Here is a 27,004-nt window from a genome sequence, read left to right as displayed (position 1 = left end):
CATGGTGGTGGTAGCATCATGTTGTGGGGATGCTTTTCTTCAGCAGTTACAGAGAAGCTGGTTAGAGTTGTTGGGAAGGTGGATGGAGCCAAATACAGGACAATCTTAAAAGAGAACCTGTCTGCATAAGACATGAGACTTGGCTGGGGGTTCGCCTTCCAGCAGGACAACGACCCTAAACACACAGCCAGAGCTACAATGGAATGGTTTAGATAAAAACATATTCATGTGTTAGAATAGCCCAATCAAAGTCCAGACCTAAATCCAATTGAGAATGAATCTGTGGCAAGACTTCAAAATTGCTGTTCACAGACGCTCTCCATCCAATCTGGCAGAACTTGAGCTATTTTACAAAGAAGAATGGGCAAAAATGTCACTCTCTAAATTTTCAAAGCTGGTAGAGACATCCCCAAAAAGACTTGCAGCTGTAATTGCAGCCAAAGGTGGTTCTACAAAGTATTGACTCAGGGGGGCTGAATACAAATGCACACCACACTTTTCACATATTTATTTGTAAATAATTTTGAAAAACATTTGATCCTTTTCCTTCCACTTCACAATTATGTGCCACTTTGTGTTGGTCTATCACATAAAATGCATTTATGTTTTTGGTTGTAACAGAACAAAATATGTAAAATTTCAAGGGGTATAAATACTTTTTCAAGGCACTGTATATTGGGAGGAGAAGTTACAATTGGATAAGTCAGGGACAGGACGTGTCTGACAGCCCCTGTATCGGTACATAACTTTTCAAATCAAATTCGAGTCAGAGGTCTGGGGGAGGAATGGGGGAGGGGAGTGGGGGAGAGATTCCAACAAATGTTGTAATTTGTAGTGCCTTTAAGAGAGCAAGGCCACAAGGACCAGAGGTATTCATTAAGTCACCCAGTGACAGCCAGCGTGCTGTATTGGTAAAGTGCGATATCTGAAAGCACTAAGCATTTAACAATGTGTGAAATGGGCCATCTGCCAGATCCAGAGGAAGGTGCAAGTTCCCGAAGAAAGAAAGGATACAGCAGTGAGTTTTTTGGGGACAGGTCTGAGGTAGAAAATGTACGGTCGTAAAGTTGGGTCGACTGTTGGGTGTGATCTAATCATGGAGGGTAAATGCAAGTAGCACTATGGGGCCTTGTGCATCAGAACAGAGAATAAGGTTTGTTCAAGCTTTTGCCAAATTTTAGGTTAGCGATGTCACCAGTTGATTAGATGCCCTAAGTGTGTAGTTTGATAATATCTAAGAACATCTGGGAGGGTATGCCTTCCAAGTTGTTTAAGTAAGGTTAGGAGACAACAAGGTAGTCTCGGTCTCTCGGTACTAGATTTTTACTGGCCCAAATGTAGACAACTTTGGAGGAGGCCACAGCCATCAGAAGAGATAAGTACAGACCTGCTGGGGGTTTGGCAGAGTTTACTATATTGGAGGGCTAGGGAGAAAGGCTGGGGGGATTTTCCTTTAATTTGTGAACTTGTCCTTTAACGCTACCCCTGTAATGTGAACCTGTTCATTTGCCACGTATAGGAAAAGTACAGGTTCTCTTTAAAGCACTATAATGTTTTCCATGATTGCCAGCTGGAATCCAAAGTTGAAATACCAGTCTTGTTAGGTGTTGATGCTTCAGGCTGCATCCACACTCATGCTCAATAATGTGTGTTAAAACAACATGGGATACATGCACGGCTTCATTTTTTGATACACAATTACATATCTCTCTCTCTCTTTATATATATATATATAGATATATAGATATATCTATATATATATAGATAGATATATATCTATCTATATATATAGATATATGTAGATAGATATATATATCTATCTATATATATAGAGATATCTCTCTCTGTCTCTCTCTGTCTCTCTGTCTCTGTCTCTCTCTCTCTCTCTCTCTCTCTCTCTCTCTCTCTCTCTATATATATATATATATATACATATATATATATATATATATATATATTAAAATATAAAGAGTGCAGCGCTGGACATGTGAAGTAAATAGTGAAGTTTGATAAACCAATTATTTAAATGGTGAAAAAGTGATTCAAAGTCAATATATCAAAATATATATATATATATTGTAAATATTTTAGAACGTAGACATATGAATTAAAATAAGTGAAGAAAAAAACTCCTGTAAATAAAACTTGTGACAACACATAAAAGTCCACTGTGTATATAATGTGATGTAGATTTCAGGGATACATCTTCAATATTCACTGTTGCCCACCACCGAATAGATGAAAAAAAGGCTTACCAGAAAGCCTGTGACCGCCCTTATTCAGGGGGGTCAAACAAGCTTAGCAGATATAGGGGAGCCACCACAGGAGTACTCCAGGGGACACCGACAGACCGATGCGTTAGGGCTCCTTGCCAGATCGCGAACCAGCCGACAACCGCTATAGATGCTCTCTCAGATCCTATCCTCTCATAGGGCAAACTTGAAATTTCCACGGATCCGGTGCAAGAAGATGTGGTTTGTAATGCCAGAAAAAGAAACAAAGAGAAATGCTCCACTGGTGCAGATAACTTGGGTTTCCTTTATTGGTAACTTTCGGTATATAGCATTAAAAACCAAAAGAAATAAAATAAAACCGAACAGGATAAAAAACGACACTACCGCCGTTTATTTTAAAATCGCGCATGCGCGGTGCGTGCAATGTTGTGACCCTACGGCCGTTTCGTCACAACTGACGTCATCAGGGGCCAAATGTAGACAACTTTGGAGGAGGCCACAGCCATCAGAAGAGATAAGTACAGACCTGCTGGGGGTTTGGCAGAGTTTACTATATTGGAGGGCTAGGGAGAAAGGCTGGGGGGATTTTCCTTTAATTTGTGAACTTGTCCTTTAACGCTACCCCTGTAATGTGAACCTGTTCATTTGCCACGTATAGGAAAAGTACAGGTTCTCTTTAAAGCACTATAATGTTTTCCATGATTGCCAGCTGGAATCCAAAGTTGAAATACCAGTCTTGTTAGGTGTTGATGCTTCAGGCTGCATCCACACTCATGCTCAATAATGTGTGTTAAAACAACATGGGATACATGCACGGCTTCATTTTTTGATACACAATTACATATCTCTCTCTCTCTTTATATATATATATATAGATATATAGATATATCTATATATATATAGATATATATATATCTATCTATATATATAGATATATGTAGATAGATATATATATCTATCTATATATATAGAGATATCTCTCTCTGTCTCTCTCTGTCTCTCTGTCTCTGTCTCTCTCTCTCTCTCTCTCTCTCTCTCTCTCTCTCTATATATATATATACATATATATATACATATATATATATATATATATATATATATATCTACCCACAATACAAACAATCCTGACCCTCAGGGGTGCCCTGCAGTGTGTTGGACAAAAAGGTGTGTTTTTTTTTTTTTGGTCTTGAGGGCCTATTGGAAGCAAGCCTGTTCAGTGCAGTGCATGTCGACACTTCAAAAAATGTGCAACAATGTATTCACAAGTGTAAGTGAGAAGTGAGTATATTGTGTTGTGTAGAACATGTATTTTGTGGGGCCTAAGAAAAAATTGTAATTTTTGGGCCAGAGGTAACTAGGCAATTTTTAGTAGATAGATCTGGCTACTAAAATTATCCATGATTAATCACCAATGGGGGGTCATTTTATAAGATAGTGGAGAGTGCTGTCAGATCTTTGTTAAACTCTGCAGGGCTGCTACATACCTCTGTCCGTCCATTCATAAACATCTGTAACTTATACAGAAGAGAGAACTTTGTAACTGGAAGTGAATCATGTGGCTTTGACAGGTCATATAATTGGACTTTCCTCCTGGCTTTTTTTTTATTTTAACAGCTCCCCATTTATTACTATAAAAGTGTATATGGGCGCTAAGTTTCAGTGTATATCACCAGTAATTGTGTACATTTAAACAATATTAAACAGACTAATCCTATTTATCAAAAATAGGGACCTTAAAAATCAAAAACGATAAACAATAAGTGTCCATGAAAATCCAGAATTTATTAAGACCACCAAGTTTCCTGAAGACGCTGATAGTAAAACGCGTTGAGGTGGAGTTATGTAGCCATTGACGTCACATGCGGTGATGCATTATGTGGCCGGGGGGAACGTACGCCGCTACTTCATATTGGGAGAGCGGTGGCTGGCATACTATTGAACGATGCACTGCAGGAATTAGCTGGGTGCCGGTTGGGGCGCCGGAATATGTGAGTGACACTTTACTACATTTTGTCTGTGATATTTTATTTATTAAACTCGTTGCATCGTGTAAGGCCTTTTATCGCTGAGCTGAGGAGTGTGCACAAGGGGACATTGAGGAGAGTGGAGATACAGATCTTGACATGATTACATTAGTGCATATAGACATCTGGTGAGTCTCAGTATGTAAAGGGGGAAAGTGTGGAACCACAGAAGAGCACCATATTGAGAGCACTGCTTTGTATGATAAAAGCGGATAAGAGTGTTGTATAAATAACTATTGATACTATTGGTAGTCTAAATAATTTCTGGACGTTTTTTATGGACACTTATTGTTTGTGTTTTTTTATTTTTGTAAGGTCCCTATTTTTGATAAATACGATTTGTCTGTTAAATATTGTTTTGTATGCACAAGTATTGGTGATATACACGGATACCTAGCCCCCATATACACTTTTGTAGTACTTACAAAGTCCTGTGTATTTTACACAGGTGATTTTGGAATTGCAGCAGGGGAATCGTATGTGTTTAGAGCAAAATCTTTAGTTTAGTTTTTATTATTTCATAGATTCCTCCTTTATTACTTCTATGCTGTGCCAGCGACTTCTGAAGCCAATGGGGTGCAATGCACATTTGTAAAGCACGTTGCTGTGCTTTATTTAAGACAGTTTTCTTTTAGGCAGTAGTATGGCTGCTGTATGGCCATACTGCTGCTTTTTTAATAGACTCCCAAGAGTAACGATCCATGGATAAACATATAGAAAAAAGGCTACAGTGTAAACTATACAACAGCAAGAAGTAAATATTAATTTGCATACAACTGGTTCATACACAAGTATTTCATGTTCAATAATTTTTATTGTAAATATATCAAAGGTAGTCAGTAATACAAATGGTACAAAAAAGATACAAATGCACCTAGTCTGCCCGCGCAGGGGCTATGACTTCTTTCTCAAACAGGCACATCTAACGTAAACAGACATATACCTACTGTATTAAAGTGTATTGTATTTGTACTGTCTACCCTCAAGTTGTAAAGCGCTATGTAAACTGTTGGCACTATATAAATACTGTATAATAATAATACACAGTGGATATAGAAAGTCTACACACCCCTGTTAAAATGTCAGGTTTCTGTGTTGTAAAAAAAAGAGACAAAGATAAATAATTTCAGAACTTTTTCCACCTTTAATGTGACCCATAAACTGTATAACTCAGTTGAACAACAAACTGAAATCTTTTAGGTGGAGGGAAGTAAAAATAAATAAGCATGGCACATCTTGACTTGGCAATATTTGCCCACTATTCTTTGCAAAAACACTCCAAATCTGTCAGATCTTCTGTGCACAGCCCTCTTCAGATCGCCCCACAGATTTTCAATCGGATTCAGGTCTGGGCTCTGGTTGGGCCATTCCAAAACTTTAATCTTCTTCTGGTCAAGCCATTCCTTTGTTGATTTGGATGTATGCTTTGGGTCATTGTCATACTGAAAGATGAAGTTCCTCTTCATGTTCAGCTTTCTAGCAGAAGCCTAAAGGTTTTGTGCCACTATTGACTGGTATTTGGAACTGTTCATAATTCCCTCTACTTGACTAAGGCCCCTGTTCCAACTGAAGAAAAACAGCCCCAAAGCATAATGCTGCCACCACCAAGTTCAACCATGTTTTCATCAGACCATAACACATTTTTCCACATGCTTTTGGGGGACTTCATATGTGTTTTTGCAAAATTTAGCTGGGCTTGGATGTTTTTCTTCGTAAGAAAAGGCTTCAATCTTGCCACTCTACCCCATAGCCCAGACACATGAAGAATACGGGAGATTGTTGTCACATGTACCACACAGCCAGTACTTGCCAGATATTCCTGCAGCTCCTTTAATGTTGCTGTAGGCCTCTTGGCAGCCTCCCTGACCACTTTTCTTCTGGTCTTTTAATCAATTTTGGAGGGATGTCCAGTTCTTGGTAATGTCACTGTTGTGCCATCTTTTCTCCACTTGATGACTGTCTTCACTGAATTCCATGGTATATGGAATTTGTACCCTTCTTCTGACTGATACCTTTTACCAATGACATCCCTCTGATGCTTTGGAAGCTTTGCGGACCATGGCTTTTGCTGTAGGATGTGACTAAGAAAATGTCAGAAAAGACCTACTAGAACAGCGGAACTTTATTTGGGGTTAATCAAAGGCACTTTAAATTATAGGTGTGTACTGACTCCTATTTATGAGTTTGAATGTGATTGCTTAATTCTGAACACAGCTATATCCCCAGTTATAAGAGGGTGTGCACACTTATGCAACCACATTATTTTCGTTTTTTATTTTCGCTCCATATCCGCCCCCCCCAAAAGATTTCAGTTTGTATTTCATTTTAGTTGTACAGTTTATGGGTCACATTAAAGGTGGAAAAAGTTCTGAAATTATTTATCTTTGTCTCATTTTTTCCCATCACAGAAACCTGACATTTTAACAGGGGCATGTAGACTTTTTATATCCATTGTATGTAGTTTGGGGGAAACCCCATAAATTCCAGGACATGTGTGACAATAATCCCTCAGTAGGCAATCCTGGACACCAATAGGCAGCTAAAGAGGGCTTAAAAACCCATCAAAAGAGAGAGTGGAAAGCAAGACAGGAAAGAAAGGTAAAAGTAAGGCGAGGAGGAAAGAAGGGGGGGGTGAGGACCCGGGGTTGCCGGAGACCTCAATTAGAGGCGATCCATGCTTGCCAAGGAAAGATCAGGGAAGGCATACATCAACCATGGTTCCCAGATCTTAAAGAGGAGGTCCAGTCAAAAAAAAAAAAAAAATTAAAAGTCAGCAGCTACAAATACTGCAGCTGCTGACTTTTAATTGAACACTTACCTGTCCCAGGGTCCAGCGATGCGGGGGATCGAAGCCCCGCTCGTCTCCCCCTCCGTTCAGCGGCGCCGGCATTGCAACTGTGGGCGCCGGGCTGTGGCTTCACAGCCTGGCACCCACTGCGCATGCGCGAGCGGCGCCGCGCACTGTGATTGGCCGCTCAGTCACCTGGGACCTGTAATGGGTCCCAGATGATTGACAGGAGGGAGGGAGCAGAGCTGAGCCCTTCCTGTGCCGAGGGGGAAGTGATGTTACCAGCCCAGGCACTGGAAGAGGCAGACTACGAGGGACCCCCTAGCAACAGGCATTTAGAGGTAAGTAAAAAAAAAATATATATCCAAATGTTTTTTTGTATTTTTTTTTAGGATTTTTAATGTAGTTTTTTTTTTTTGGGTGGGACTCCACTTTAAGGAACTTCATACACATCTACTTAATGTTGCATGTGTAGTTTACACCTTAGGAACGATTTGGGTTGATTGTCAGCTCTGTGAAGTTTATGAAAGTAGCTCTTTCTTCAGCCTCTGAAAATAAGGAAGGATTACCGAAAAAGCCTTTTACACAGGCGTCCTGTGACTCTGGGTGTTGCCAACCGGGGTCAAAGAACGTGACTCTGCCTATACAGCTGACATAGTCCATTTATCCATGGAGCAGGCCAGCTTAGGACTCCCTGGGGCAGTTAGCAATGTGATATGCCATAAAAAGAGATATGTGAAATTCCAGTTATGCTTCCTGCGAAAATAGGAAAATATGGAATGCCCCCTACTAATAGAGACAGGATATGGTAACAGCTGTAATCATTTTTATAGAGACTCTCTGTATTCTGGAGAATGTTAAGCCAAACAGAAAGTTGTGGAGGGGATGTGAAAAAGTTATCTATATGGCCATCTGTTTATTGGTGGAGGTCTCCCTGCTTGTTGGGAGTTGGGATTGATTTACTAAAACTGGAGAATGCAAAATCTGGTGCAGCTCGGCATAGAAACAAATCAGCTCCCAGTTTTATTGTTAAAGTTTATTTTAACAAACTAAAGTTAGACACTGATTGGCCACCATGAATAGCTGCACCAGATTCAAGTTCAACCCCTAAATTACTATCACTGTCAAGTAGTCCAAAGGCTCACTCTTCTAGCAATCCAGGCTCAGAAACCTGTAGCATTTCATAGGTGTTTCAAGGCTGGACTGTGAAAAGCCATGTGTTCATGTGTGCAAGCTGCTAATAGATTAAGATGTTATGGTATGTTTAGAAGAAAGAATTTCCACCTCCAAGCCGACTGTCCTGGGACAAAGGAATGATTGGCTGTGTTGTATTTTTCTAGGTAGTCACTATTGTTTTTCTATTAAGCAAAACTAGTGCTGGGGATCTTCTTCCACTATTTCCACCCCTTCTTCCTGCACCATCGTCCTTATGCATACAGCATACGTATGTACACTTGGCCAATCTGAGTATGCATACTTAAAATGTTACTAAACACACAACAGTAAAATCAGTCTGTATATGCAGTAAAGCATGCTTGCTATACTCACTGTGGAACCTAAGGGGTTAATCCTCAGCATTGTGTAAAAAGGCTGTCTGAATATGCTTAGTTTGATGTGTATTGCTAGAGGTTTTTTTTTTCTTTTTTTTTTTTTTCTTGGGAGAGTGCATGTGATCAGCACAGGGCCAATCAGAGGTGTCCAGACACAGGTTTAGGGGCCCTGCAGCCTTATAGGACAGTCAGAGTAGAATGAAAACTCCTCCTACAAGCTTTAACCAGCCGCTGAAAGAAGTCACAAGGCTGCTATATACTGCTGATGATACTGCTCTTGGCACAGCTCTATTGGTGCTATTGCATGCAAATTTGCAGCCCCTCATCGCCGAGGCTGCAAATTTGTATGTGCTCAGTGCGAAGATTTCCCCTATATTCCCTTTTATTTTATATCTATCTATCTATCTATCTATCTATCTATCTATCTATCTATCTATCTATCTATCTATCTATCTATCTATCTATCTATCTATCTATCTATCTATATAGATATATATATATATATATATACAGTGGGGCAAAAAAGTATTTATTCAGCCACCAATTGTGCAAGTTCTCCCACTTAAAGAGATGAGAGAGGCCCGTAATTGTCATCATAGGTATACCTCAACTATGAGAGACAAAATGTGGAAACAAATCCAGACAATCACATTGTCTGATTTTTGAAAGAATTTATTTGCAAATTATGGTGAAAAATAAGTATTTGGTCACCTACAAACAAGCAAGATTTCTGGCTCTCACAGACCTGTATCTTCTTCTTTAAGAGGCTCCTCTGTCCTCCACTCATTACCTGTATTAATGGCATCTGTTTGAACTTGTTATCAGTATAAAAGACACCTGTCCACAACCTCAAACAGTCACACTCCAAACTCCACTATGGTGAAGACCAAAGAGCTGTCGAAGGACACCAGAAACAAAATTGTAGACCTGCACAAGGCTGGGAAGACTGAATCTGCAATAGGCAAACAGCTTGGTGTGAAGAAATCAACGGTGGGAGCAATAATTTGAACATGGAAGACATACAAGACCACTGATAATCTCCCTCGATCTGGGGCTCCACGCAAGATCTCACCCCACGGGGTCAAAATGATCACAAGAACGGTGAGCAAAAATCCCAGAACCACACGGGGGGACTTAGTGAATGACCTGCAGAGAGCTGGGACCAGCGTAACAAAGGCTACCATCAGTAACACACTACGCCACCAGGGACTCAGATCCTGCAGTGCCAGACGTGTCCCCTTGCTTAAGCCAGTACATGTCCGGGCCCGTCTGAGGTTTGCTAGAGAGCATTTGGATGATCCAGAAGAGGATTGGGAGAATGTCATATGGTCAGATGAAACCAAAGTAGAACTGTTTGGTAGAAACACAACTCGTTGTGTTTGGAGGAGAGAGAATGCTGAGTTGCAACCAAAGAACACCATACCTACTGTGAAGCATGGGGGTGGCAACATCATGCTTTGAGGCTGTTTCTCTGCAAAGGGAACAGGACGACTGATCCGTGTACATGAAAGAATGAATGGGGCCATGTATCGTGAGATTTTGAGTGCAAACTTTCTCCCATCCGCAAGGGCATTGAAGATGAAACGTGGCTGGGTCTTTCAGCATGACAATGATCCCAAACGAAGGAGTGGCTTTGTAAGAAGCATTTCAAGGTCCTGGAGTGGCCTAGCCAGTCTCCAGATCTCAACCCCATAGAAAACCTTTGGAGGGAGTTGAAAGTCCGTGTTGCCCAGCGACAGCCCGAAAACATCACTGCTCTAGAGGAGATCTGCATGGAGGAATGGGCCAACATACCAGCAACAGTGTGTGACAACCTTGTGAAGATTACAGAAAACGTTTGACCTCTGTCATTGCCAACAAAGGATATATAACAAAGTATTGAGATGAACTTTTGATATTGACCAAATACTTATTTTCCACCATAATTTGCAAATAAATTCTTTCAAAAATCAGACAATGTGATTGTCTGGATTTGTTTCCACATTTTGTCTCTCATAGTTGAGGTATACCTATGATAACAATTACAGGCCTCTCTCATCTTTTTAAGTGGGAGAATTTGCACAATTGGTGGCTGAATAAATACTTTTTTTGCCCCACTGTATATAGATATCTATATCTATATATCTATCTATATATCTATCTATATATTGACTGGGCTGTCTAATGAGGGAGTAGTTACTGCTCTGTTTCAGCACAGAGAAAGCAATATGTATTACTTGTGAAAAGGAGACTATAGCTCTATCTTTTGGCTGGATATAAGGCCAGCAAATATTATCTAATATTTCATATTACCTTTTATTTTTTAGTCCTAAATGTAATAAAGAGCATACATAGAAAACCACTTCACATTTCCTTTAGGGCCTCAAGTATGAACTATCTAATGAAAGGACAGTTGGTGTTTCCCTTCCAGCAATCAGTCAGTTTTTCATGATGTAAACTGTGCAAGCAACAGGAAAGGGAGAATTTGGTTACTGGGTGGGAAATACAGAAAGTTATAGAGTCTGTCCCCAAGCATAAGACCCTTAGTGATTTATCAGGTAGCTTTAGGGAAGTCCAGATTTTCATCAATAGCCTCCAGGCATCTGTAGATTAGCATATAGTAGAAGTTCCTAGCAGGGGATGAGCCACATATGTTTTCCTAAACATTTTTCTAGGAGTTGCATGATACAAGATGCTCACATCACCTACTGGTCTACAGAAATCTTATAAAGATGTCTACTATCTAGCGATTTATGGACCTCCCGTTATCTCTGGCAGCTTTTATATATTGAATAAGAATCTATTCAAAATGTATAGCTATGATGAGAAAGTATAAATGACTCTGTACTCTTTTCTGTTATTCTCATTCTCTTGTTTACATCAATGTAATGGATCTGTGCTCCTCCATTCGATTATTTGTATCTTCTCCACAGGACTTTGAGAAGGCCCTCTTCTTCCCATGTAAGGCAGCTGAACTAGTTAATGACTATGGGAAAGGCTGGAGTTTGAAATACAGAGCGATGAGTCAATACCACATGGCTGTGTCATATCGTAAGCTCTGTCGTTTAACAGATGCGATGGAGTGTTGCGAGGTAAGACATCTGTACCTGTATCTGAAGCCATCCTTTATGTCAGCACATTGGCTCTTAGGCTGGCCATAAATTATACAATTTTTTAATTCAATTTCTTTTATATTCTCCTTTAACTATGTATTGCAAGGGCCTACCTGATTGCATCCAAATTGAAAGTGTTTAGGTTTGATCTCATATTGTAGGTTTTGGTAAATTTAAAGGAAAATTGTATAATGTATGGCCAGCCATCATAAAAAATTCCAAAGGGGAAATTTGTTCCTGTGACAGCTGTCTGAGAGGCAATTTTTCCTCCCATTGCAAAGATACCCTAGCACTTCCGGTTGAGTCTATGGGACTGGAAGTGAAGTAAATCTCCCTGATGAGACATAGATGGCAAAAAAAAAACAACTTTGTTAAAGAAGAATTCCGGTATTGATATTTTTACATAGTTACATTGGTCAAGCTTGGACCAATGTAATTATGCATATACCATACTCGAGGGATCTTTCTAGAAGCTGGAAATTACTGTAGTAGACATCACGACTATAGTGATCGCCACTATCGTCCAGGTCCCATGCCCAGCAGATGCTACTGGGCCACTGGGAACGATCGCCATTTTCTAAACGAATGCAAAACATTCTCTGATTGAATAAGGTGGAGAATGTGACATCACCACTCCACCTCTTTACCTTGTCCAGTCGGAGAACACTGAATTCTTAGAGAAAATGCAAATTGATCTCTCAATGGCACCTGTGCCAAACAGCCAACCTCCTGTGTTCACAATGTAGCAGGGCAGCCACTCGGCACAGGACCCTGAAGCAAGTGGAGATCACTGGAGTAGTGTTGTCTATTACAGTAATCACCGGCTTCTAGAGGGATCTCACAGGTATGGTATATGCGTAGTTACATTGGACCGGAAACCAATGTTCTAAAATAAATACTATCCTTGCTTTTTGGTGTTTTCTGGTTTAGGAAGACATACTGTACCTTGCTCTTCTTAAAATTTACAGAGAGATTTGCAGGAACAAAAACATAAATGAATGACAGTTCTGATCAAATACCCTCACAATCTTGAATATTTCTAACTGATCTGATGATGGCTATTTAGTTGTAACACACAGTCAGTGTAACATAGAATTACTTCTGCTCTGGGTTTGATACTCTGCAGAATGGACAGGTACATGTTTAATCTTATCCCTTTGATTTAAGGAATCAATGAAGATAGCAATGCAACACGGGGATCGTCCACTTCAAGCTCTCTGCCTCCTGTGCTTTGCTGACATCCACAGAAGTCACGGGGACATTGAGGTAAATGTTACTAAGGAAAGCTTCAATTTGCAATTGAAGAACTGCTGTAAAGGATTTGTAAATGCATAATTCAAATTTACACCCAAACTGCCCTTTCCCCTGTTTTTCCTGTAGTGAGAAACCGCTTTTATTATTCCCTGTGATGTCATCACCAGGCTTGTAAAATTCTTGCAGGACAGCTATTGGAAGTGCAGTTCCTACTGCCCCCAGAACTACATCTCCCAAGAGCCCCCCTCTACACACAGTGTGTTGGCAGGCTCCTGGGATTGATGGCAGCAGAATTGTCTTTGTAATCTATGTAATTCATAAGGAGAGGGACAACGTGGGGTGGGGGATGAGCAGAATTATGCAGTCTAGCAGACAGGGCTGAAAATGCTGGTTAGGAACAAGAACATTGGATTTCTGAGAGATAAACAGTAGATCCAGCATTATCATGTAGTGATCTGCTGATCAGGTGTCAGTCTCCCATGCTGCCATCTAGCTGCCTCTTCCAGGCTTGGGTAGCCAGGCCCCAATGACACACACCAGCTCCGCCCACCCACCACTCTGTGAATGGGCTCCTGCAGCCTCCTGGGATAAGTATAAAGGACATCCCAGGAGGCTGATGGAGTGGAGTTGGGAATTTGGCCTGGGCGTGAATGGTGGCAGGGGTTAGGGCCACAGAAAGGTAAAAAAAAAAAAATAGAACAAATCTCAGGAAAAAAAAACGTTGTTTAGCTAGTGGAATGGATGGCTGTGGTAGGAACTTAAAGTCCCTTTCTTGGGTGAAGGTCATCTTTAATAGCATGTAGTACTAAGCGCTGTTTCCTCTGTAGCAAGAACAGATCCTTCTCTGTGTCCCCTCCCGTTAGATCTTAGGGGCTAAGGGGCCCAGGGGAGCCTGGGTCTTTTAAGACTATAGCAACTCACTGCCTTTGATCTTTTATATACATGTCTATTTTCTGCACACTATCAGAAGTTTGAATGTGTTGCTAAAATTTGATAAAGCAGTAAGAGACCTGAAATCCATCATAATGATACAAAGCTGAATTCTCTCAATTCTGAATCTTATTTACGTATGATATTGTATACTCCGAGATGGTATTAGAGGTATTTAGGTGCCAACAAAGGTCAGTATGTTTCCAGAGGCAGAGCTGACATTCTTTAAAAAGATAATTGTTTAAGAGAATGCAAATCACAGTCTTCAGGGAAAAGGAATTGGTGGCACTGACAAAACCAATGACTGGCTGCTCCAGTTTCTTTAAAATTGTATTGTCTCCTCCTCTTTAATGGTCCTTGCTGGATGCCCACCCTGAATACAGACAATATGCCTCAAGAAACAATATTCAGAATATCTTTTTGCTGGAAACTAGAACAGGCACATCTCCTAGGTATTGGTGTTGTTTAATTTGGCTAAACCCTAGTGAGCATTGGTACATTAATAGGCTACATGGTAAATCATTACTTACAATTCTGCTTTGTCTTGTCAGAAAGCAATTCCACGATATGATTCTTCTATGAGCATCATGACGGAAATTGGTAATCGCTTAGGTCAAACGCAAGTGCTGATGGGAGTCGCCAAGTGTTGGCTACACCAAAAGGAAATGGACAAGGTATAATGAGTTTTAAGGGTGGAAATGGGAAAAGTTGGTATGGTAATAAAGCCAATGCACTTAAAATGTATGTAAAACATTATAGTTTTGGATTGAGTAGATTAAGCAGGAGCAGGTGTTCCTACTAGAAGATTTCCCATCTATCCCTGCTTTGGTGACGGCTTTAAAATTTTACATTTCCAGTCACTCTCTGTCTTTGTTTCAATGCTCACCAGTAGGGATGAGCTTCGAGTTCGAGTCGAACTCATGTTCGACTCGAACATCGGCTGTTCGCAAGTTCGCCGAACAGCGAACAATTTGGGGTGTTCGCGGCAAATTCGAATGCCGCGGAACACCCTTTAAAAGTCTATGGGAGAAATCAAAAGTGCTAATTTTAAAGGCTTATATTCATGGTATTGTCATAAAAAGTGTTTGGGGACCTGGGTCCTGCCCCAGGGGTCATGGATCAATGCAAAAAAAAGTTTTAAAAACGTCAGTTTTTTCGGGAGCAGTGATTTTAATAATGCTTAAAGTGAAACAATAAAAGTGTAATATCCCTTTAAATTTTGTACCTGGGGGGTGTCTATAGTATGCCTGTAAAGGGGCGCATGTTTCCCGTGTTTAGAACAGTCTGACAGCAAAATGACATTTCAAAGGAAAAAAGTCATTTAAACTACTCGCGGCTATTAATGAATTGCCGGTCCGACAATACACATAAAAGTTCATTGATAAAAACGGCATGGGAATTCCCCACAGGGGAACTCCGAACCAAAATTTAAAAAATGACGTGGGGGGTTCCCCTAAATTCCATACCAGGCCCTTCAGGTCTGGTATGGATATTAAGGGGAACCCCGGCCCAAATTTTTTTTAAAAATGGCGTGGGGTCCCCCTCAAAATCCATACCAGACCCTTCAGGTCTGGTATGGATTTTAAGGGGAACCCTGCGCCAAAATTAAAAAAAAAAAAAAACGGCGTGGGGTCCCCCCAAAAATCCATACCAGACCCTTATCCGAGCGCGCAACCTGGCAGGCCGCAGGAAAAGAGGGGGACGAGAGAGCGCCCCCCCTCCTGAACCGTACCAGGCCACATGCCCTCAACATTGGGAGGGTGCTTTGGGGTAGCCCCCAAAACACTTTGTCCCCATGTTGATGAGGACAAGGGCCTCATCCCCACAACCCTGGCCGGTGGTTGTGGTGGTCTGCGGGCGGGGGGCTTATCGGGATCTGGAAGCCCCCTTTAACAAGGGGACCCCCAGATCCCGGCCCTCCCCCCTGTGTAAAATGGTAAGGTTACCCCTACCATTTCACTAAAAAACTGTCAAAAATGTTAAAAATGACAAGAGACAGTTTTTGACAATTCCTTTATTTAAATGCTTCTTCTTTCTTCTATCTCCTATCTTCCTTCGGTTTCTTCCTCCATCTTCTACTTCTTCTAGTTCTTCTGGTTCTTCCTCCGGTGTTCTCGTCCGGCATCTCCTCCGCGGCGTTGGCGTCTTCTTCTCTTCTTCTCCTCGGGCCGCTCCGCATCCATGATGGCATGGAGGGAGGCTCCCGCTCTTCTCTTCATCTTCTTCTCTTCATCTTCTTGTCTTTATCTTCTTTTCGATGGAGGCATGGAGGGAGGCCCCCGCTGTGTGACGCTTCTCCTCTCCGACGGTTCTTAAATAAATAAATATGAAGAGAAGAAGATTAAGAGAAGAAGATGAAGAGAAGAAGTTGAAGAGAGAAGCGTCACACAGCGGGAGCCTCCCTCCATGCCATCATGTATGCGGAGCGGCCCGAGGAGAAGAAGGGAAGAAGACGACGCGGAGGAGATGCCGGACGAGAACACCGGAGGAAGAACTAGAGGAACCAGAAGAACCAGAAGAAGAAGAAAATGGAGGAAGAAACCGAAGGAAGATAGAAGATAGAAGAAAGAAGAAGCATTTAAATAAAGGAATTGTCAAAAACTGTCTCTTGTCATTTTTAACATTTTTGACAGTTTTTTAGTGAAATGGTAAGGGTACTTTTGTACCCCCATACCATTTTACACAGGGGGGAGGGCCGAGATCTGGGGGTCCCCTTGTTAAAGGGGGCTTCCAGATTCCGATAAGCCCCCCCGCCCGCAGACCCCCACAACCACCGGCCAGGGTTGTGGGGATGAGGCCCTTGTCCTCATCAACATGAGGACAAGGTGTTTTGGGGGGCTACCCAAAGCACCCTCCCAATGTTGAGGGCATGTGGCCTGGTACGGTTCAGGAGGGGGGGCACTCTCTCGTCTCCCCCTCTTTTCCTGCGCCCTACCAGGTTGCGTACTCGGATCGGGTCTGGTATGGATTTTTAGGGGGACCCCACGCTGTTTTTTTTTTTAACTTTTGGCGTGGGGTTCCCCTTAAAATCTGAAGGGTCTGGTATAGATTTTGAGAGGACCCCACGCCATTTTTTTTTTAAATTTTGCCCGGGGTTCCCCTTAATATCCATACCAGACCTGAAGGGCCTGGTATGGAATTTAGGGGCACCCCCACGTCATTTTTTTAAAATTTTGGTTCGGGGTTCCCCTGTGGGGAATTCCCATGCCGTTTTTATCAATGAACTTCTATGTGTATTGTCGGACCGGCAATTCATTAATAGCCACTAGACATGTGCATTCGTTTTCGTCCGAATTTCAGGTATTTTCGTTATCGTTTTAACAAACGATAACGAAAGTGCAGAATCCGAAAAACTAAAGATCTGACATAAACAAATGCTTTATTTTCGTTTTCGTTGCTACAACAGTTTGATATAGATAGGAGATTCGACATGATGATGACAATAACAATCTGTGTCCATCAAACCTGTGGTCGAATGTGCCTAACCTTAAAGTGGTGTTCCAGCCGAAATTATACTTTTTAAATAAAAATACCCATATAATACACAAGCTTAATGTATTCTAGTAAAGTTAGTCTGTAAACTAAGGTCTGTTTTGTTAGTTTATAGCAGTAGTTTGTTATTTTATAAACTTACAGCAGGCCGTGGCCATCTTAAAGCGGGAGTCCCGCAAAAAATTTTTTTTTAGATGTCAGCAGCTGCAAATACTGCAGCTGCTGACTTTTAAAATATGGTCACTCACCTGTCCCGGGGTCCAGCGATGTCGGCACCCGAGACCGAACCGTCCCTCGATCCTCGGGTGCTGCCGCCGCCATTCACGGTGAGGGAATCAGGAAGTGAAGCGTTGTGGCTTCACTTCCCGATTCCCTACTGCGCATGCGCGAGTCGCGCTGCGCTTTCTCAATGGTCCCCTCTATCTCCTGGGACCTGTGTCTTTCCCAGGTGACAGCGGGGGAGTGCGGAAGGGGGCGTGACTCCCATGGGAGTCTATTCCCGGAAGTGGGTGCAGATACCTGTCTTAGACAGGTATCTGCACCCCCCTCCCCCCTGAAAGGTGCCAACTGTGACACCGGAGGGGGGGAGGAATCCGATGAGCGGAAGTTCCACTTTTGGGTGGAACTCCGCTTTAAGTGTGGGAATCTGCAGCCAGACTGTATTTCTTCCTGGATCTCATCCTTGCAGATCTCGCACATGCTCAGTGCAGCACAAGCAATGTAATAGGTTTCAGGTCAGGTTTCCATAGCAACAGCAGTGTCAGAGGAAGTTGCCGCCCCTTCCCAGAAGGCATTGCAAACAGGAAATGATGCGATGAGCCACGGCCAGGGAGGAGGAAGTGAAAAATTAATACAGCAGATATACAGTAGGTGCTGAGAAAAAAAAAAAATATATATATCCAATTCGTTTACAGTGCACAGTTTAGTGAGGGATGCTGAAGAGTTGGAAAAGTGGGTGGAACTCCACTTTAACTCTATTAGTCCAAGATTATTCTCCATAGAGAGAAAAGATTCGACATAGAGAGAAAAGATTTGACGTAGGGGAGAAAGATTCGACGTAGGGGAGAAAAGATAAATAAAAATAATGATGATGATGATGATGAATGTTATTGGCTGATTGTAACCAAAGAGGAGGAGCAGTAAAATAGCTAGAACTAAGTACACACGTACTTTGGCTTATGGTGTCTGTTGAAAGTTCTAAGAAGATTCGACGGAGCAGGTAAACTATACGGCGTCGTACAGTTTAGCTGCTCCGTCGAATCTTCTTTGAACATTCGACAGACACCATAAGCCTTCAATGACAGATTCAACCTTAATTTGGATTTTCGGACGAATGCAATTTTTAATGAAAAAGGAAATAAATAAAAATGAATTTTGGGAGTAACTAAATAAATTTATTTTTCGGACGAAAACGAAATTCCGAAACGAAATATTTCAGTGTGCACATGTCTAGCCGTTAAAAAAAAAAGAAATGTCATTTTGCTGTCAGACTGTTCTAAACACGGGAAACATGCACCCCTTTACAGGCATACTATAGAACCCCCCCAGGTACGAAATTTAAAGGGATATTACACTTTTATTGTTTCACGTTAAGCATTATTAAAATCACTGCTCCCGAAAAAACTGCCGTTTTTAAAACTTTTTTTTGCATTGATCCATGTCCCCTGGGGCAGGACCCAGGTCCCCAAACACTTTTTATGAAAATAACTTGCATATAAGCCTTTAAAATTAGCACTTTTGATTATTCATGTTCGTGTCCCATAGACTTTAACGGTGTTCGCGTGTTCGAACAAATTTTTTGCCTGTTCGCATGTTCTGGTGCGAACCGAACAGGGGGGTGTTCGGCTCATCCCTACTCACCAGGACAAATAGAGAAGATAAATTTAACTACCTTTGGATTAGACAGCAATTAAACTAGACAGAGATTCTTTCCCACTCTATCAATTTTGTACTCTGCTGTTATAGACAGTGTGGTCTTCTGCTGCAGATCCAGCTGGTGGGGTCTTCTGCTGTTGTAGCCAGTGTGGTCTTCTGGCTGCTGTAGCCACTGTGATATTCTGCTGCCATAATCATTGTGGTCTTCGGCTGCTGTAGACGATGTGGTCTTCTGCTGCTGAGGACGATGTGGTCTTCTGCTGCTGAGGACGATGTGGTCTTCTGCTGCTGAGGACGATGTGGTCTTCTGCTGCTGAGGACGATGTGGTCTTCTGCAGCTGAGGACGATGTGGTCTTCTGCTGCTGAGGGCGATGTGGTCTTCTGCTGCTGAGGGCGATGTGGTCTTCTGCTGCTGAGGGCGATGTGGTCTTCTGCTTCTGAGGGCGATGTGGTCTTCTGCTGCTGAGGGCGATGTGGTCTTCTGCTGCTGAGGGCGATGTGATCTTCTGCTGCTGAGGGCGATGTGATCTTCTGCTGCTGAGGGCGATGTGGTCTTCTGCTGCTGAGGGCGATGTGGTCTTCTGCTGTTTTAGCCAGTGTGATCATCTTCTGCTGTAGAAGATGGTGTTCTTTTGCTGCTGTGATGTTGTGGTCTTCTTCTGCTGTAGACCATGTGGTGTTGTTTTAGCCAGTGTGGTCTTCTGCTGCTGTAGATGGTGTGGTTTTCTGCTGCTGTAGATGGTGTGGTTTTCTGCTGCTGTAGACGATGTGGTTTTCTACTGCTGTTGACAGATGATGTGATTTTCTGCTGCTGTAGCTTATTCAAGGTTTAACTTAATGTGCAATCAAATATATCCCTCTGTGCTCTCCTGTTGTTGAAAAAATGGTAATTTGAGCAGTTGTGCTCTTCCTGTGAGTTTGAACATTGGCTTCTCTGACTAGGTTTTACAAGGTGATTTTGTGCTCAGTACTAGTCAAGTACAGTCTCTGTCTGTTTTTAGTTTATTGGACCTTTATCTGTAAACAGAGTTTACTGTTTTGTTTGAAACCCATGTCTTTAATAAATGGGGCCAACAATCATTCCTTGGTCAGCATTACTTAAAACAAAATCTTGACCACTGTATTGACAAAAAAAGTTGTGCTTACACCATATAGACATCAAAGTATATCAAACATAGAATAAATTAAATAAATAAAAATCTAAAATTCCTCATATGCCATGAGTCCATATGCTAGAAAGCATAACGTGTTAAAAGAAGTGTCCACATGACCATCACCTAGGGAAAAGTCCACCAATAGCACACAAAAGCAATAGTATTCTCTTGCACAGCACCAAGCTGAAAAATTCACCCTGTGATTTGAGTGCTCACTCACCAGAAAAGTTAGACCTTTTTAATAAAAAAAGAAGGTCTGAATGCGCTTTGGATCAGGGATCTTCTCTCCTTCATATACGTATCAGGTCGCCCCGGGGTCATCATTAGGATCTTAAGGTCCACTTGTGGCTCTCCCCATCATATACAACTATATGAGCCAAAAGAAAAGCTTATATAGTGTAGTATTTATTGCGACACCAAGTAAAAACAGTAAGAAAAACTCACATTTAAAAGTGCCTATTAGAGGCTCCAACATAGACAGCCCGTGTATAACTAGCAAGAGTGCTGCTACTCTGCTCTTACCAGAGGCGGCTTGCATTCCAGTTACCAAGTGTAGGCCAAAGACTCCGCCTCAATGCGTTTCGCCCACCTGGCGTCCTCAGGAAGCTCATTCATTTCTATTAACACGTTATACTTTCTAGCATATGTACTCATGGCATATGAGGACTTTTAGATGTTTATTTATTTCATTAGTCCTTTGATGTAATTTGATGTAATTTGTTGACTATATGGTGTAAGCTCCATTTTTTTGTCTTTTCAGGATTCACAACAGTGTAACAAGTTGCACTTTAAAGGGAGCAGCTACACCATTTTTATTTTTGTTATTAAAGTGTAAAGTCTTGTCACTGGTTGACCACTCTAATGCTTGGTTGGAAACCTATTGAACTTCTTGACCATGTGTGCATGTCTTGGGCTGTAGCCACATGATCTGCTATTTGTGTTATTGATGAGGTGTAAATAATGTTGCCACGGAGTGTGTGAAAGTGTTTGCAGGATCAGGGTTTGTTGTCCCTAATCATGAGATGGATAATCTGGCAGCTGTAAGGGGTGAATACTGACAGTTCTTCTGGAAGTGTCACGGGGGGCCCCCTTTTGATTGATGTTGTTCTATAGCAGATGTGGAGTGTATGATGAAGTCCACATTAATCCACAGATGGTAAGCAATAGTCTGGCCTGGTATGTACTTGCAGTCCATCTGGAATATGGAGGCAGTGTGATGGTATGTCAGGGGGAGGGTGGAAGTTGTAGACTCCGCTATGCGCTGCATCTGTTCTGTCTGTAATCAGGTCAGCCTTGGCTATGGCAGTTACACAATAACAAGAATTTACTCCTGGTTCTCTGCCTGACACGTGTGCTTAATCTGCAGGCATTGGATGGACTCCAGAAAGCCCAGGAGTTGGCAGAAGAGATTGGCAATAAGGTGAGTGAGGCAATGGAGAGATTTCCTCTATCCCACCTCCCTGATTCCCTCACATGATATCCTCTCTTTCTTTCTCCTATAATGCCCTCAGCAGTTTATATTACTCTTCATAAGAAACCTGATAATTCTCAGCTGTTATGAGTATCGTTCATAGCAAAGCATTCTGGGATCTTTATTTTTAATTTGTCATTTGAATTTATGTACTGTATTTGGTATCTTTTACTCCTTGGTTCCAGTCTTTTCCTAAAGGGAACCCATCATTCTTGTAATTTTGCATGATTCTGAATATTCTTAAATTATAATGCCGTGTACACATGGACGGACTTTTCGGGATCAAAGGTCCGACGGTCTTTCCGACGGACTTTCGACGGACTTTCGACGGACTTCCGACCAACTTTCGAACGAACGGACTTGCCTACACACGATCACACCAAGTCCAACGGATTCGTACGTGATGACGTACGACCGGACTAAAATAAGGAAGTTGATAGCCAGTAGCCAATAGCTGCCCTAGCGTTGGTTTTCGTCCGTCAGACTAGCATACAGACGAGCGGTTTTCCCGATAGGAATTGATTCTGTCGTAAAGGTTTAAAACATGTTCTATTTCTAGGTCCTTCAGAATTTTCGAAAAAAAAAAAGACCGATGAAGCCCACACACGATCGGAATATTTGATGAAATGATTTCATCGGACCTTCGCTGCCGGAAAGTCCGGTCGTGTGTACGCGGCATGTCAGGGTGCCTTGCCGGGGCCTGTAGCTTACGCATGTATTTGCAAATGTGTGCAGACCAAACCTCTGTTTTTAACGCACACTGTTAGACAGGTTCATTTGGCTGGTCGCAGCTGGTCGGTAAGTAGACCTTGGATTTTTCCTTGGCTGTTTTTTTTTCATTTGTTGCCCTTCTATGCTACTTGCTGTATAGGTCAGTTATAGATTCGACCAGACTCAAGTCCGTTGGAAAGATTTGAAACATGTTCCAAATCTAAAGTCCGTCTGATTTTCGACCGAAAAAGTCCGCTGCAGTTTCGATGAAGCCCACACACGGTCGGATTGTCCAACGGATTTGTCCCGTCTGACCAGTCCGGTCGAAAAGTCCGCCGTGTGTACCCGACATTACAGTAGAACTATAGGCAAACCTTTTTTTTTTTCATTTTTGGTTGTCAGTTTATTTTTTCCATTAGGGAGATTTCCCTTTACTTCCTGTCCCATAGCCAAAACAGGAAGTGAGGAGAAATCCCAGAAAATTAAGGGAATCCCTTGGGGACCCCCCAAGTCACCAGAACTAGTTTCCCCATTGGAAGATCTCCCCTCTATTACTTTTATGGGGGCAACCCAAAATTTGGGATTATCTTTAACTTTCACTTTCAATGATAATGGTAAACGGGACAAATAGAGAGGGTGAATCTTCCTAGCGGGGACACAGACAGCAACAAAAACCTGACAGGTGTTTTAATCCCTTTCCACTGTATCCAAAACAAAAAAAAAAAAAAAAATTGCCTTTAGTTGTACTCAAAGGCCTCTTGCACATGATACTCCTGTTTGAGCATCTACTTTTTCAGACTTTTTTTCTTTTGTATATATTTTTTCGCATATTTTTGCGCGCACTCGCACATTTTTGTGCAAATGCACAAAAACTTATTCTCACGTTCTGGTTCTGCTCAATATGTAAATGGGCATTTGCGCGCATGAGGCGTAAATTACTAACCAAAAAAGCTGATTTTTTTTAAATTTTACTGAGGAATGCACGGCGCTTGTTTGCATAGGCACATTACAATTAATGGGCTGTATTTTAGTATCTCAGTAAAAAAAAAAGCTGTACTGAGCTTTTTCAAGCTGCAGTGTGCAAGATGCCAAAAACTGTACATGTTTACGTATGAAAGTTTTATTTTATATGAGTCTGACTGCTCAGCTTGAGAGTTGGGTGGGGGTTCAACTAAAGCCTAATAGTTGCTGTTCTATCCACTGCCTGATCTCTCCCAGTTTCCGAGCGTACAAATAACAGAAACCTATAATTATTTACTTTCTTCTTAATTATGGCTCTCTTTTTTTTTATAATAATGTCTTGAATGCTCTTTTATAAATCTCTGGATATCTAACTAGGGAGGATGGAGATGTAGTCCTTGTCACTTGTTGTCACATGGCTATGATATTTAAAGTGATTATATAGTTTTAAACTTTTAAAAGCAGACTTTCTGCCTGCAAGAAGATGCCACAAGATTCCCACTTTGACCCTTATTAATCAGGAAAGCCTATTCTGTGCCCCTCTCTGATGTAGACCCACCTGGTTACTAGGGACTGACTTTCCCTGTCTCTTCAAGTAGAGCTATGGGCAAAATAAAATTACATTTCCAATTATTTCTGTTTTTCTCAATCCTGTTATTTTTCCACTTCCTGTAATACAGTGACAACACCATTTGTTTGCTGCGAATTTTCACAGCAAGGTTGTCACCCTTTGGACAGGGTAGACAAAGGGTAGTTTTTATTAGACTTTTAGTAAAAGAGAAGCAAGTTAAAGCCTAACTTCCACTAATGCTTTTTAAGCAGTTACAGAAAGCAGTTAGAAAAAAAGTTATAGAAGATAGAAATAAAAGCTGACCATTTTAACCACTTACAGAAGTTATAAAGTCTTGAGGTTTTTCACCTTAATGCAATCTATGCATTAAGCTGAAATACCTTCTGTGCTGCAGCAGCCCCCCCCCCCCCCCCGGAGCCCCCCCTTTTACTTACCTGAGCCCGATCCTTCCAGCGTCGAGGACAAGCTCAGCAGTTCCAGCCGCTATCTCTGTCCTCATTGGATAGATCAATAGCAGCGGTTGCCATTGGCTCCCGCTGCTGTCAATCAAATCCAGTGACACGGGAGTCGGGGACCGGGCCGAGTTCTGCTGTCTGTGTCAATGGACGCAGCAGCAGGATTCAGGAGCGTGCCCGCACTGGTGCCCCCATTGAAATCGGCTCTCTGAGGGGGCACCGGAAGAAGAGGAGGAGCCAGGTGCGCCGCCGGGGGACTCCAGAAAAGGAGGATCGGGGCCGCTCTGTGCAAAACCCTTGCACAGAGCAAGTAAGTATGACATGTTTTTATTTTAAAAAAAAAAGCAAACCTTTACAATCACTTTAAGGACCCAGCCTTTTTCTGACATTTGTTGTTTACAAGTAAAAATCTGTATGTTTTTGCTATAAAATTACTTAGGACCCCCAAACATTATACATTTTTTTCAGCCGAGACCCTAGAGAATAAAATGGGCTTTAACATCAAAGTAATGACGTATTTTCCCAATTAGACGGTCGGCAAGTGGTTAAGCACCCCTGTCAGTGTTAGATGGTTTGTCCCAACCCTGTAAGTGCTCTTTCACACAGGCAGCCGATGACCAGTAAAAAAAGGTGGCTTAGCCACAGTTTTAACAACTCCCCCGGCCACCCACCTGCATGCTAACATTACAGCCTGACAGGGTTATACACATGCTCTAGCCACAACGCTATGCTTCACAGCCATAGCATTTTAAATTTGGGCTGCAGAGTTTGTTGTGCGGCACCGCCTATAAAACTCATTTAAATCGATCGGCCTGAACTGTCACTGCGAGCCAAACGCTTGGAATGTAAAATTGCTTTTCTGCAAAAAAAAAAAAAGTAAGTAAAAAAAAAAAAAGTAAGTAAAAAAAAAAAAAGAGACATAACTGAAACTGCTGGACAACTTGACCTGTTAAAGGAGGTGGAAAAATAAAGAGGCTACTTGCAGAATCGAAAAAGGCCATAAGGCCTGGTTCACACCTATGCAGTTTGCTGTTGATCCGTTTCTGCAGTGCTTTTTGTGGTGCTTTTTTGCACATGCGTTTTTGATGCATTTGCATTTTTATACTTTTTTTTTGGCCAATTTGTTGTTGGACAGATTGAAAAATGCAGCAAAAACACACTGTATACTTTTCTACAGCTTTTCTATTGAAGTCTATTGAACCAAAAACCCACCATTTTGCATTTGAAAAAGTCCCTGACCCTTTCCAAAAACACAGAGGCTGAAAAAAGCATAAATGTGAACGTGTCCCATAGGAAACCATGTAAAATGGACTGAAGTGTGTTTCTGAAAAAGGCAGAAAACACTAAAAAACACATAGGTGTGAACCAGGCCTTAAACTATGCAACAGACAAAAACAGCTGCAGTAGTTTTTTTTCACATCCCTTGGCTATGGATTCCTTCTAAACATCCTGTGATTTTGAAAAATGAATGTGCAAACCAAAAATACCCCAAACTTCAAGGAGTGGCAGCCAACATTAAACACGAGTAAATAAATATAAAGTATAAATGTGGCGCTAACTCAAGGAAAGTGCTAAAGTGAACAAAATAAATAAACAATATTCAATAAAGTCCGTAATAAAGTTCAAACAGTTATCAAGCTAAAATTCATAGATGTGCAAAATAAGTATATTTCTTTAATCCTAGATTCACAAAAAGTGCTTGTGTAGTCCTAAATATATAATTATGTTGATGGTAGATGGGCAATAATACAGTGCAGAAACAATCATCAATTCTTATGCTGTGTACACACGACCGGACTTTCGATGGACTGAATCACGTTGGACTTTTTCGACGGACTTTCGACTGACTTTTCGACGGACTTCCGTCGAATCGGACTTGTCTACACACAATCACACCAAAGTCTGACAGATTCGACCGGACTAGAATAAGGAAGTTCATAGCCAGTAGCCAACAGCGTCGGTTTTCGTCCGTCGGAAGAGCATACGGACGAACTGATTTTTTGACTGGACTCGTGTCCGTCGGAAAGATTTGAAACATGTTCTAAATCTAAAGTCCGTCACATTTTTGACAGAAAAGGTCTGCTGCAGGTCCGATGATGCCCACACATGGTCGAATTGTCCAATGGATTTGTTCCGTCGGACAAGTTTGGTCGAAAAGTCCGGCCGTGTGTCCTTAGTGGCAATTTCAGCTCCACTCTTCTCTTTAACGCACCAGGCAAAGGTAAAGCAGTGGTTGGGGATATAAGTAAAGGGACAGTGTTCTCCCACTGTGCACAATACGTCCTCTTTAATCTCCTCCACTTTCCTCCATTCAAGACTTCTATAAGATAAAGGAGATCTCCATAGTGCAGTAATTCCATATAAAGGATTTATTCAAAGCAGCAAACTTGCATATCAAATTGTAACATTCAACATCGATTAAATCAGGGACTTGCGGTCTTG

At 41.7% G+C, this 27,004-nt stretch overlaps 1 protein-coding gene across 1 annotated transcript in view; it reads left to right on the top strand.

The window, feature by feature from the left end:
- Nucleotides 1-27,004, top strand: part of RAPSN (receptor associated protein of the synapse) — a 73,397-nt gene that overhangs the window by 36,787 nt on the left and 9,606 nt on the right. Inside the window, exons 3-6 of the mRNA XM_073604403.1 lie at nt 11,509-11,667; nt 12,856-12,954; nt 14,424-14,546; nt 21,761-21,814. Coding sequence (XP_073460504.1) covers nt 11,509-11,667; nt 12,856-12,954; nt 14,424-14,546; nt 21,761-21,814 — 435 coding nt within the window. The remainder of the gene's footprint in view (nt 1-11,508; nt 11,668-12,855; nt 12,955-14,423; nt 14,547-21,760; nt 21,815-27,004) is intronic.

This window comes from Aquarana catesbeiana, linkage group LG11, assembly GCF_042186555.1.
Source record: "Aquarana catesbeiana isolate 2022-GZ linkage group LG11, ASM4218655v1, whole genome shotgun sequence".
NCBI lineage: Eukaryota > Metazoa > Chordata > Amphibia > Anura > Ranidae > Aquarana > Aquarana catesbeiana.
The sequence above is the reverse complement of the archived record's forward strand: the minus strand, read 5'-3'. Positions and strand labels throughout refer to the sequence as shown.